This window comes from Dasypus novemcinctus, chromosome 2 (genome assembly GCF_030445035.2).
Source record: "Dasypus novemcinctus isolate mDasNov1 chromosome 2, mDasNov1.1.hap2, whole genome shotgun sequence".
NCBI classification, from domain to species: domain Eukaryota; kingdom Metazoa; phylum Chordata; class Mammalia; order Cingulata; family Dasypodidae; genus Dasypus; species Dasypus novemcinctus.
The window spans coordinates 183,047,910-183,061,961 of NC_080674.1; the positions used below are offsets into that span (position 1 = coordinate 183,047,910).

Sequence of the window (14,052 nt, forward strand, 5' to 3'; positions counted from 1 at the left end):
GAGAGCCGTGCCCCCGAGAGGGCTCCAGGAGAAGGACCCAGGGCCTCACTTCTGGGCACTGCACAGGCCAGGAAACTCCAGGGGACAACCATCACCGCAGTGGCCCTCCACACACAAGCTCATCTGATCTCCCCAGCAAACCCACCCTCTCTCCAGAGGAGAAGGCTCAGGGCCAACAGCAAAAATGACAGAAGCAGGGCTGGGTCGCAGCTTCTGGGACGGCAGAAACCACGGTCACAACCCATTCGTCTTGTTCTTTGGCCAAGGGTGGGTGCTCACACCTCCCTGGTGGAACCCATCGGACTGGCGGGCCGCTGGGTGGCGGCTCTCTTTCCTGCAGCTGCAGGGACCGACAGCTGGCCTTCATCTCCAAGGGGCAGGGGAAAGTTGAGTCATGCAGAGTAAGACTGCTCCCCCTACCACAGCTCCTTCTCCAAGGCAAAATGCCTGCCCGGGTTGCAACCAGGATACGAGTGTCACCAACGAGAACAGCTGAGCAGTGTGGCTCTGCTCGTCCTCCTTTTTTGGTAGTGCAACGACGGAGCTGCTTGCTGGCTCCAGCGCAGCCAAGTGGATGCATGACAAACCCAGGGGCACGGGGCACGGGGTGCACCTCTAGCCTGGATCCCTTTTCTGGCAGCCCTGTGACCTTGGGGCACAGATGATGTCTGGTCTGCAGAACTCAGGGCTGGCCCCGCTCAGCGAGGAGCATTTTAGCCGGAAGAGCACTTGCCCAGGCATTTTAAACTCATCCCTTCCACCTCTTCGGCTCATGGGCTGGAAAGCCACATCCAGAGAGCCCTCCCTTGGCGGCAGATGTGGGGGGAGTTTTGGTGAGGCCAGTGCCTTCCTCAGGACAGGCTCCCCGAGACCGCCGCCACAGGCTGGCCAAGGCCAGGGAGCACCAGCGCTTCGGCAGCGGGCGGGCGGCGGGATGTGGGAACCTCGCTGGAGCTGCCATGGCTTGGCATGGCTGCTGTTTTTTTTAAAATGGGCATCCACTCTTTTTTATTTTTACTAAAAAAAAAGGAATATGTGTTCACTGCGGAACATTTGGAAAACAGAAAAAATCACAGACAAGCAAAAAAATATATATATATTATCATTTATTTTTCTGTGCTCACTCAGATACATATTTTCATTCTTTATTTTTAATCAGGTGGGGAATTGGTCTGAGGAGCTGTCCTGCAACCAGCGTTTATCATTTAATACTCCCACGACAGAAGACAAAATACATTTTTACCATGTTGATGGTGCTCTGGCATAAGAATGTAAAATGATTTTATTTATCTTGTTCTCTGTTGATGGGTGTTTAAGTGGTTGGCAACTTTTTACTACCATAAACAATATCGTGTGTGAACGCTGTTAAATAACTAACAGTCGTGGAGCCCTTTCTATACCCTAAGCCCACTTAATTCTCACATTATCCCCGTGAAATTGGAACGATTATGACCCCGTTTTACAAATGAGGAACCTAAAGCACAGAGAGGGTAAGTAATTTACCTGAGGTCACACAGTTGCTAAGTGGCAGAGCAGGGATGTGAACCCAGTCAGGCTGGCATACTTTCTCTGCCTACCAGAAGCATTGAGGGAGGGAGGCTGGTAGAGCTCCCAACCGTGGAGGGCGAGGTGCCGCCGCGACCATGGGAACCTGACGCGGATGCCAATGTGATCACCTACAGCTTGTCACCCTTTGAGTAGCGTGCCTTTCTGCACTACTTCAGCAAGGGCATCCCGAACGTGCTGCGCCGCACTCGGGCATCCACCATTCGCGTCATGCCGCCATTTGTAGCATTTTATCTTATCTACACATGGGGGAACCAGGAGTTTGAGAAATCCAAGAGGAAGAATCCAGCTGCCTATGAAAATGACAAATGAGCGACTCACCTGGATGGTGTCTATCTGTGAAAGACCCTTCTTTGAGAAAGAAATCTGCATTGTAGTGTCTTGAAGACACAATAAACTTATGAGTTGCAAAAAAAAAAAAAAAAGCAGCATTGAATGGTACAGATTCCAAAATCGGAACTAAGAAAATATCACAGCTCTACCCGCTTTGGCCTCGGACAATCACAGAAGCCCAGAGCGTGAGCCACGTAGGATGGACAATCTCCCAAAGAGGATGACCTGCCTGGCGAGGTGAGGGGTCCGGGGAAGTCCTCCCTGCGCCCGCGGGCGGGAGGACCGGGACGGCGGAGCACGAGTGGTGAGGACTCCGGCGGAGCACCCCGCGTGCTCTCCCTGGGCGCAGCCTGCCTCTGCAATGGGCACACGCTGTTTCTCAGCCAGCAGACAGCAATAGCCATGTAAGGCGCCTTCTCGGCCGACTCCGAGGGACAAGAACCCACCTCTCGGGTAGGCAGGGAAGGGCTCTGCCTGGCTCAGGGCTCGCGCCAGTGTCAGGGAGGCGCCCACATGCACCTCCTGAGTGGAACCGACCAGCAGGCCCGGGGCTCGGCGGATCACGACTACGAGGACGAGGAGGACTTCTAACACGACTGTTCATACAGCTCAGGACTGCACACTCAAGGCATTAATTTCACAATCACCCCCCAACTTGTACAACTGTGACCCCCATTTTACAGAGCCTCAGGTTGTGCTGCTCCAAGGTCACCTGTCGCAGAAGTGGTGGAAGAGAACTCAAAACCAAGGCTTTTCATCTCGAAAGTAACAGTGGGTGCTAGGAGCTGGTCTTCCCTGCCCCAGCGGCAGGGAGGGAGCAGGGATCGAGTGTACACATACAAGACCGAGAACTGACCCGAGTCTTACCAAGAAGACACAGCCCTTATTTTAGAGTAGAAGGAGGTACCGGGGACTGAACCCAGGACCTCATACATGGCAAGCAGACGCTCAACCACTGAGCTACATCTGCTCCCCTGCACTAATTTTATAGATGTAGAAATGAAGGTTGGGGGTGAAGTGAGTTGTTCAAGGCCAGGCAGCATTTGAACCCAGATATACCTGCCTTTAACACTCGAGTTCTTCTCACTCAAGCTTGCTGTCCTGCCCTGCCTGATTCCAAGGAAGAAGTGCCGGGGATGGGGGGCGGTCAGCCTGATGGCTGAATCACTGAATGAAGCTACCTTGGGCAGTAGGCCCACAGGGGTTGTTCTAGACCACTGAGCTGACTGTCTGGACGTGACCTCTGCCAGAGGCTAGAATCCCCAGAGCCCCTAATGGTGGTGTGATGTACCCTGTGAGGCTCGCCTGCTAGGAACAGGGAGTTCTGGACTTCTAGAACCTGGCAAATGGAGGGGGGGAGTCTCAAGGCTGGCAGGGCGCACTCAACCCAGTTTCCTGGGAGCGAGGAGAATGACTAAGAGCTGGCAGCCGCTTATGCTTGATCAGCCCAGGTTGAACGAATCCAGGTGAGATGCAGGAATGGGCCAAATGGCCCTTCTTTCTCATAAAAGGGGAAACTGAGCCCAGAAGCATGAGTGGCCAACCCACAGTCACCTGACTCTTGGGATCACAAGGCTGCTACTCCCAGACCCACAGGCATTTTCTGCCCTAATTCCCATGCCGCCACTCCTTGCTGAGTGACCTCAAGCCTGTCCTTACACCTCTCTGAGCCTCTAGTCTCCTTACTGGTAAAAGAGGAACACTAATGCGACTATTCTAAGGATTAATATCCCAAATGCCGCAGTACATCCTACAAATCACTAGAAGACAAATAACTCAATAGAGGGAAGCAGACTTGGCCCAGTGGTTAGGGCGTGCGTCTACCACATGGGAGGTCCGCGGTTCAAACCCGGGGCCTCCTTGACCCGTGTGGAGCCGGCCCATGCGCAGTGCTGATGCGTGCAAGGAGTGCCGTGCCACGCAGGGTGTCCCCCGCGTAGGGGAGCCCCATGCGCAGGGTGTGCACCCCGTAAGGAGAGCCGCCCAGCGCGAAAGAAAGTGCAGCCTGCCCAGGAATGGTGCCGCAAGCACGGAGAGCTGACACAGCAAGATGATTCAACAAAAAGAGACACAGATTCCCGTGCCTCTGACAACAACAGAAGCGGACAAAGAAGAACGCGCAGCGAATGGACACAGAGAACAGACAACTGGGGGGGGGAATAAAATAAGTAAATAAATCTTAAAAAAAAACTCAATAGAAGAAAGGACAAAGGGTAAAAAGAGGCACTTCACTGACAAGGAAACATGCAAATAAGCAAGACTATGACATATTACTTTGCATCCGCCAGATTTTCTGGCAAAAAGTAAAAAGTCTGACAACCCAGAGTGTTAGCAAGAGCAGAAGAAAAGGAAACACTGTTGCTGGGATTTAAATGCAAAATTGCAAATGCACAAAACCCCAAGACCCAGCAATTTCCCCTCTGGGTATAGATGTACAAAGGAACATCTCTAAGGAAGTTAACTGCTGGAAACATCCTAAAGTCATCAACAGAGCCCCAGAGCATCTACAAGTTAACTGTTGGAAACATCCTATAACTGGGGATATGCTTAAAAAATGGAATACTAAACAGCAGTAAAAAGGAACTGGAACTACACATATCAACCCAGATCTCAAAAACCTAATGTTTTTATAGTTTTAAAAGACTCAAAATAATACAAGACTTTGGGGAGTTCCAGAAAAGTAAAAATATTAAAAGGCGCACGGAGCTGGAGTAGGAAGGAGCAGTGATTGCAAATAGGCACCAGGGATCTCTTTGGGGTGATGGAAATGTTATAAAACTGGATTGCGGTGATGGTTGTGAGGCAGGTTAGTATAGGGAAAGGGGGAAGATTTAAGTCACAGCTGGGATCCGCAGAGAACGTGGCAGTGAGACCCCCCCACCCTCACCCCCTCAGGGAAGGCTCCTACTAAGTACAAAGCAGGAAAGACACCACAGAAACCCTGACTGCGAGGTCCCACTTGGAACTCTTTCCGGGTCAAGGGGAAGTCCCAGGTAACTCTGAACAGGCCTCCCATTGGTCCCCTGAGAGCTAAGAGGCGGGGATTGTGAGGCAGCCAATCAGAAGAGCACACAGCCGGCCCCGCCCCAACGTCAGGAGCGGGAGGGGGCCAGGTCTTCAAAGGGCCTGGGCCGGGGCCCCACGTGTGCGATGCACCCTGCAGCACGCCCACAACCCACGTCTCCAGTTGTGTACTTAGCTCATTTCTGGTTTTCTTGTTTCTTGGTAAACTCTTTACTCCCTGGCCTACCCTATGGCATGTCCTTAAATCCTTTTATATGACATAAGTCAAGAACCTAGAAGCCCAGAACCCAGAGCATTCTACTGACAGGCGCGAGTTTTTGGGAATGTATATTACACCTCAATAAAGCTGTTAAAAAGAAAATCCACATCTAGTACTCTATTTTCAAAAAGCACGTGGGAATAGTAAACACAAAACGCAGGATACTGCTGTGGGGTGTTGGGGAGGATTCAAAGGGGGCTTTGCATTTGTTGTGCTTTATTCCTTAAAAAATAAAAAAGAACTGAAACAAACATAGCAAAGGGGAAAGATCTGACAGAGCTGGATGGTCGACAGATGGGTATTTTATTGTCTCACTTTATCAGTAAAGTTGAAATATTGTATTAATGTAACAAAAAAGAACTTGTTTTAAGGGGCTATTTCTGAGGATTAAATACATAGAAAGCTTAATCTGGTGCCTGGCCTAGTGTGATAATCAAACTTTTACCTATTAATATTATTATTGCTATAATCACTACTACCTTGTTCTTTTTTTTTTTTTTTTTAACGTTTAAAGGAAACACAACAAAGCAAGCCAGTATCTTCAGGCCCCTCCTCCCAGGACTCTCCTCAACCAAATGCTATGAATCCTGGACCAGTGCAGGAAGTAGGGTGATCCAAACAAACCCCAAAACTGACCAGGAACACTTTCTCCTCCCCTCAAGTCGGAAGACAACGCGGTGGCCCAGAACGTCCCTCTCGGCCCCCTTTCCATTCATTCAGCATCCCCTGGGCTCTGGAGCAGGGAAGGGAGCTTCGCCTCTCCGCCCCCAACAGAGGGTGGCAGTCTGGCCCTCTCCAAACAATCATAATATTGTGGACATTATCATCATCAAGTCCTTCCCAATGGGATTCCAAGGCCCCGGGAGCTTCTGCCTCTGCACGCCTGGCCTGTGCCTTGCCCTGGGCCCACGGACCATGTCTCTGCTCATGGGTGAGCGAGGCCCCTGGGGCTGGGGCTGGAGAAGATGCCATGCCATGACCACAGAGAGATGCCACTTTAGGTGGAGCAGGTGGCCAGCTCTGAGCTCCAGCTGCAGTTCTCCAATGACTTCTACAGCACCTATGACCTGCTTCCTCCCGGGTAACTGAGTGGGGAACAGGTGGTGGCTGAGAGGGCTACAAGTGGGGAGAGAAGGGCGGTGGGCAGTTGGGGGGAGCGTGGTGACTGGGACTCTCCATACCCGAATGGTATACTGTAGTACAGTGACTGGGAAGGGGGGAGTTTCACACCCCCCTCCAGAGGGACATGTGGCAATCAGTGTTGAGAGAATGTCTGAGACAGTCCTGGTTGTCACAGCTGAGTGGGGTGGTGCTCCTGGCATCCGGTGAGCTGAGGCCAGGAATGCTGCTAACCTCCTACAATGCAAAGAACAGTCCCCCTACAACTAAGAATAATTCAGCCCCAAAGGTCAGTAGTGCTGAGGATGAGACCCTTGTGCTAGACGGAAGTAGCCAGATTCACAATTTGCAGATTATGGAAGCTGGAGCTCAGAGAGGTAAAGTGACCAGGCCAAGGTCACACAGCAGGAAGTGGCAGAGCCCAGGACTGTCTACCTCCCTGCTCTTGCTCTCTCCAGGGTGGCTGGGACAGGTTCAGAAAGGGGGTTAACAAATGGGAGTCAAAGTCCAGGAAAATGCCATGGTGGGGTGGGGGGTGGAGAGGCGCAGCGTTGCGCACAGGAGCTGGCAGTCTGTTTCTGTTGGATTCAGACACTACTGCATGGCACTAAATTTTCTCTGTGCTTGTGGTCAACTCAGGCCTCAGTTCAACCCCTCTCCCTCCTCATCTGATTAACACAAGGGTGCCTAGAAGGGAGAAGGCCCCTTGAATCACAGCAGTGACTAAAACACGCAGAAAAACAGGTTCTTGACGCAATCCCTGCCCATGTGACTTTGGCATGTTCCCCATCAGACTGACAAGGACACTAGGGAGAAGAGAGCTAACGGTCACAGAACTCCAACCCTGCCAAACATTGTCCCCCCCACCCACCCAGGAAGTGAGCATCTTCACTCCCATCTTCCAGATGAGGAAACTGACACTCCCAGAGGCCACACAGTTAGCAGACTGTGAGGCCACGACTGGAACCCGGGTTTGTATGATTAAAGTCCTTGTCTTATTACTCAGAGACTTATCTCAAGGGGGTCCCTGAAAAAGTGGTTCAAAGCTTAGAGAGGCACCTCTCATAGGAGCAGGGCAGAGCCTTCAAAAAACTGTGGCAGGGAGGGATGTGACTAAGCAGAGAAGGAAGTTTCAGGGTGATCACAAATGATGCCAGATTTCTTTTGCTTTAAGAGGACTTTGCTTAGGGAAAGTATGGAGGTGTGAAATTTGGGAAACAGTGTGGTCTGGAAGGAGCTACCACGTTTTGGGTCAAAAGACCTGAATTTAAATCCCTGCTCTGCCTCTGGCTGTAACCTCAAGCCCAGGACCTCACCTTTGTGAGCCTTTGTTTCCTTGTCTGTAAAATGGGCCTAAGGACCCCTGCCTGGTCTGTGCTAAGGAAGGAGAGTGACTGGACAACGCTGCCCAATCCTGGGTGGCTGTACCTATCTATTCTGATTCGATCAGCTCAAAGAACTGGTGGGAGGCAACACGGAGAATTCCAGGCTTCCTCCTGTTATCATATCGGTGAAAACCGTCTTCATACCAAAGAGGCAAATCAGTACACACTCAACAGGCTCAAGCAAGACACCAAGATTTGGCAGCATATGAAACAGTTAATAAAAAAAAAGGGGAGGGGGGCCAATTTAGTTTGGCTCTGGAATCAAGGGAAACTTCACTCTATTTAAAGATGCCACAGGTCCAGGAAATAGCTTCCCACCGCCTGGCGAAGGGCTAAATAACTGGCTGCCCAGCCAATAACAATAGACTCTCGTACAGCACACCCTTTCTGGGAGAGTGCGGAGTGGATTCCCATCTATCGCCTTTCACAATTTTACAGGCTATTCACCGCAGGCCTGAAGATCTGCTTTGTAAGAAAGAGACTCTTAAAAAAAAAAAAAGAAAAGGCCAAAGACTATTTCCAGGGAGGCAAAGGAGCTGGATTTCGCCAGCCAACGCCCTTTTCTATTCATTGTTCTGCACGTCTTTGTTGGGATTTTTTCCCTCCCTCCCTCTTGCTTTTTCCCTTTCCTGGTTAACTTCTCTGTAGCTCGGCTGGGCCACGACCCACTTCTCACCACTGGGGACACCACTTCTCCCTTCCCTGGGGTGCAGAGGCCTTTCTCAAGGCCTCATCTGGGTAAGGTCACCCCATAGCCCATCATCCCTCCACCCTGAACCTCCTAATGGTTCACCACTAGGAGGGGGCCACCTGAACCCCGGCGACGCTGCTCCAAACTGCTGGGGAAGCCACTTCCCATCTGCAGTCTCCGTCTGCCGGGGCACACCTTCCAGGGGCAGGGAAGGCTGGCTCTGCAGCTCTGCTCTAGTCCCTGCAAGCTCTTGAGCCTCAGCTTTCCCATCTGTAGGAGGACACTGCTGGCCCATTTTCTCTGGTGCTTTCCAACTCTAAATAAAGAGCCCCATCTGACCGGGGGAGATACCAGGAGGAAACTTTGGTACATTTTAAAATAGACGTTGTTGGAGAGAGGGAGCAAGGGTTATTTTTTTCACCTTTTAAAGATGCAAGCACTCAAATGATCCATTCTCAGAGACTGCCTCCAAGAGGATGGAGGCAAACGCTGGGATCCTTACACGGGCTACCTGTGGCCCGGGCACCGCGGGAGGGAGCGGCTCCGGCCGGCGAGGAGCGCCGGGGCAGGCGGCCTGGGAACGGGCGCGCTCCGTCTCCCTCTCTCGCTGTCTCTGCCCCCCACGCCGGCTGGTGCCAGGCTTCTCCGACGGAGCAGGAGCGGGGTGGGGGGACCAGGGGGGAACGGAAGGAGGAAGAGGAGCCGAGGAGGGGGGCGAGGCGGGAGGAAGGAATGAACGCGGGACCCGGCAAAGGCGAGGAGGGGGAGGGGGAGAAGGGGAGGAGCCGGGAGACCCGGGCCGAGCCTCGCCGGGCCGCGGCCGGAGGCGGCAGAAGTTCTGCCGGCGGGGGCCGGGGGGTCCCCCGGGGGGCGCGGGGCCGCCGCACTCACGTAATGCTTGTTGGGCACCCGCCGCTTCTGCACGTCCAGCACCTTCACCTCCACGATGCTGCGCCGCGGCGGCATGGCCGCTGCTCCCGCCCGCCGGGCCGAGCGCGGTGCGGGGCGGGGCGCGGGGCGCGGGCGCGGGCGCGGGGCGCGGGGGGCGCGGGCCGGCGGCCGGGGAGCGCGGCGCGGTCGGAGCCCAGCCGAGGAGGAGCCGCCGCCGCCGCCGCCCTTCGCTCCGCGCGCCCTCGGCCCGGCCCCGCCGCCGCTGCCGCCGCCGCCGCCCGCCCCCGGCCCGCCCCCCGCGCCGCCGGCCCGCCCCCCTTAAAGGGCCCGGCTCCCCGCCCCCTCCCGCGTGCAGACCCCGCCGGGCCACGTCCGGTCCCGCCGGGCCTTTGTGCCCGCGCGGTGACACCGCGCCCGGGGGGCGGGGACGGGCTTTCAGCGATCCGCTCGCCGTACCTCCCCGCGCTCCCGTGCAGCCCAGGCAGCTGCAGTCCAGCGCCGGATTTGAGAGCCGCGCTACCCGGGTTCAAACCCCGGCTCTGCCGTTTACCGACTCGGTGACCTTGGACAAGTTGCTTAACCTCTCTGGGCTCAGTTTCTTCCTCTATGCCAGGGGCTAGGGTGTCCTCAGGATTAAATGCATGCAGAGCCATCTGCTTGTATACACGCTGGCAAGCCTAGCTCCAAGCCCTGGGGACTCAGGGAGGAAGAGGGCGCCACACCTTGCCCTCTTGGGCGTACAGTGTGAGAGCTGGGGAGAAGAGGAGAGAAAACCTGCCACAAATGCGTATGAAATATAATTTCAGTGAAAGCCGCAAAGCAGGGTAATAAGATGGTGAATAAGTGTGGGGCAGCTGGGGAGAGGCTGCTTGTGAGCAGGACCAGCGATTCCCAAATGTGCAGCTCTTGCTACCTGCCAGGCTCTGTGCCATGTGCTTTTCTGAAAATTTCTCTTTGAAGTCCCAGGTTAGCTCTGGCAAGAAAAGGTGGTGAACCCGGTTTTACAGACAAGGCGCCTGAGAGAGCAGCCTCTGGAGTCACAGTGGATGGATTGGTACCCCCCAAGTTGAAACTCAGGGTGGCGGGGGCTGGTGTCTTGGCTTCCTGCCTCTATCGCTCTCAGGAGAGGAGAGCTGAACAAACGACTGAATGAATGAACGCATCACTGCATGGGTAGGAGGGTCAAGGCTGTGACCTGTGTTCTCACAGATCACCAGTGGGCAGGGCTCTTCCCAACCCGCCCCCCCATACCCCAGGCTCTCCTCTGGGGTGGGACTAACCAGGGGAGGCCAGTCCTCAGTAGTCCTGGCTGTGCTGAGTGCGTACTTCAGTGTTGCTTCACTTTGCACCTGCCCCTCCGTTTGCCCCTCAGATTTCCTTGCCAGCCTTTCCCTCCCTGCTCTGGCCGGGGAGGCTGCCTGTATGGATTTCGCTAACCTGCTACCTGCCCTCTGGCTTCCTGGTAGGTGTATGCCCTGGCCTGGGGAGAGAGGTCCAGGACGTATTCCCCAAGCTCCCTGCGGGGTCGTCCTTACCAAAGCCACCTTCCCCGTACAGGCTCTCTCAAGGTTCCGGTAACTACTTTTCTGCTGCTACAAGTCCCAGGGCTCAGCCCCGTTCCCTACTGCTTCCCTAAGCCCTGCCTTCACCTTTGCAAATTGTCCCTTTACTCAAGTCCCCTCACTGATCCAGTTTGCAGGTGGCATTTGTTTCATGCCAGGCCCCTGGCTGATGTAACTCCAGTAAGGCATGCTCTTCTGAAGCACAATGGCTAAATTGAAGGGAACCCAGGCCTTACTGGAAATGTCCAGTTGAAGGTCTGGCTTTTGGGTCCCTTTGACCTCATCCTCTGCGTGACTCAAAACTTCCCAGTGAGGCAGAAGCTGGAGGAAATCCGTGACTCAGCCAGCTTCCTTGGCTTTCTGATGGTGGGGACAGACACAGAGGGGAGGCAGAGGCCTGCCCCTGCAGCCTCAACCTGCTGTGGTGGGCCTGGGCCAAACTCCTCACCCCCCCCCACCTGCCTGCAGCAGGCGACACTAGACCTGCTGCTTCCCAAGCCCTTCCCTTGCCTTCCTCTGTCTGCCATGTATCTCCCCACCACCCTGGGCTTTTCTGAGAGGCCCGCGTATTCTGGGAGGAAGAATCAAATTGTGGCCTCTTAGTGTAGTTTAACTTGGCTGTTCAGACTGGAAAGATATGTTTAGGCTCTGCTCAGGAGAACTGAGGGTTATCTGCAAATAAAAATCCCAACCCGTACTGCCACTACAATCCATTGGCACTAGACTAGTTCAAACCGGCACAAACACTTCTCTAAATTCAAGTTTCTAAGGATGCTCTAAACCAAGGAAAAGCTCTAACGGAGGAGAAGTCCCACTTGAAAGTCCAATCCTAAATTTAACCTGGTCCAAAAAATAATAGCCCCCAAAACATGCTCAAGCCCTAACCCCTGGTCCTAGGGGCCCTGACTTGTAAATAGGACGCGACCCTAACCTTGGATGAGGCCAAATTGAATCAGGGTGGACCTTAATCCAATCTGGCTGTTGTCCTCCTAGGCAGAGGGAATTTGGAGGCAGCCAGTTAGTAGAAGCCAGAGAAGGAGAGCCATCACCATGTGACAGGCAGAGGTGCATCTACAAACTAAAGAACCCCAAGGGTTGCTGGCTTCAGAATGCTACAGACTCCAGGAGAAAGCATGGCCTGCTGGTACCTTGTTGATGGATTTCTAACCTCTAGACTGAGCCAATGGAATCCTGTTGTTTAAGCCAACAAGGGTGTGATGTTTGTCTTAACAGCCCTGGCAAACTAAGACAGCCTGGAACCGGGTTGTGGGGCTTTATATACAGTATTTTTATATAATAGCCCTAGGAGTTCGGCACTATCCTTTCTATTATGCTAATGGGAACATTGAAGTTAAGTGAAACGAAAAGACTCGCTAAGGATCACAAAGCTGGAATTGCATAAATATTTGAAGCCGGTCTGACTCCAAACTTTGTGCTCCACCATAAATCTGTACCCAACTGCCTTCTCGGCCACTTACTAAGTGTGAGACCTTCAGCAAGTCCCCTGTTGATGGGAAGAAGAACAGTGACTGACCTCGTTTGGCTTGTTCCGAGGTTCAAATGGGATAATACATGTAAAGCACATGCATTTTCATTATTTTGCTACCAGCTCATCTTTTACAGCTAAGCAACTCCCCTTAACCGGAATCCAAATCCCAGACCTCACATTCATCCCAGCTCCGCACCGAACCACATTCGATCTTTCCTATTTTAGTTTCTGATCGCATGGCCAGCCTCATGTCCCAGCAGTCTCCTCCCTTTTCCCTAAAGCCCCAACAATAGAAATGACTTCTCATCTCCAGAAGAAAATACATTCTGTTTTTTTCCTGCATTCGTGCCTTGGTGTAAGCTGTTTCTTTCCCCACCTTGACTGCTGGTAAGCTCTTATTCAGCCTTCAAAGCCCAGTGTGGATGTCACTTCCCCCAGAAAGCCCTGTCTCCCAGGACGAAGTCATTCCCTCCCCTGGCTTCCCACCGCGCCTTTTTGCGGTGATCATTCTAATCTGGACTTGTCATCTTCTTGCTAGACTCCAGATTCTCAAGTAGCCGGAATGGGTATTTGTCTTAAATCCTCCGGCCTCCAGTGTAGAAAGGCCCCAAGGAAATGCTTGCAGGGTGACTGGCCCCATCTCCATCTCAACTCTATTCTGAGCCCTGGCAGTGTCAGTCAAGCTTCCGGGGCTTGGCCTCTGTTTGCCCTTACCCGTTCCCCAGAGGATCTTCATATCGAGTTTTCCTAACTCCACACTGGCCCTTTTGAGGACTGGCATTTCCTGATTGAGGTGAGGAGAGGAGAGGGTGGAGAAAAGGCCATCGACCACCTCAGCTGACTTTATTCCACTAAATTTCTGTTTTAGAAGTGCATTTTGCCAGCTTAGTCTCTGCAGACTCCAGAAAATGCTCGAGGTGCCATGCTGGAACAAATGGACTGCCGAATCCCATATGGCAGGTTTATTTGGGAGGAGAGCTACACATTTGAGGGGTGTTTGGCTATCCACGCGGATTAGGTTCTGGTCTTTTTGTGATTTTCTGTAGCTGCCGGGCAGGCGGGCTGCCCTTCCCCTAAGCCCCATGTCCCCAGGACAGCCAGCTGGGCCGGGAGGCTGTGGCCTGCTCCCTTCCTGCCTCTCTCCACCAGCTGCCGTCTTTCCAGGACAAAGGCAGGGTACTTGGAAAGAAATTGGCTTCCTCAGAGACTGCCTGACGATTGGTTGGCCTCGAGGATGCTCGTAATTAACGTGGCCAAGCCTGCGGATGCAGGGTGGCCCGGCCCTCGGGGTCCTGCCAGCAGTAGATCATGGTCTGGAAGGACACAGGCCTGAAGGCAGAATTCCAGGAACAAGCCATGTTACGTCTCAGGGGCAGGGAGATGGAGACCTCAGCTTCCGTCTTTCCATATTCTCCTTCTTTCCTAGCTGCCAAGGTGATCTTCCCAAAAGAAAGCTCTGCTTATGATCCTCTTCTCCTCGGAAACCCTCACTGGCTCCTGTGCCCTCCAGATGAAGTTCATGTGCGTTGGGTCGGCGCTCAAGGCCTCCGTGACCTGGCCCCCTCAGTACAGCTTTCACCAGTGCCTGCTTTGTGTTTATGAAGTGTGTATCTGTCCATTTCTTCCCTATTCGTAAAGGGAAGTGTGTGTTGTAAAGTTTACTGAGCACCTGCCATTTCATATCCATTTTTCTATCTCATTCGCCCAACAAATCTGCAGTGTGAGTATTATTT

At 53.3% G+C, this 14,052-nt stretch overlaps 1 protein-coding gene across 1 annotated transcript in view; it reads right to left on the bottom strand.

Annotated features, from left to right (window-relative positions):
- The window catches only part of SH3PXD2B (SH3 and PX domains 2B), a 117,831-nt gene extending 108,349 nt beyond the window's left edge, over positions 1-9,482 (bottom strand). The window contains exon 1 of the mRNA XM_004464767.5: positions 9,269-9,482. Within this exon, the coding sequence (XP_004464824.1) occupies positions 9,269-9,343 (75 nt within the window). The 5' untranslated portion in view covers positions 9,344-9,482. The remainder of the gene's footprint in view (positions 1-9,268) is intronic.
- Positions 9,483-14,052: the final 4,570 nt, after the last annotated feature.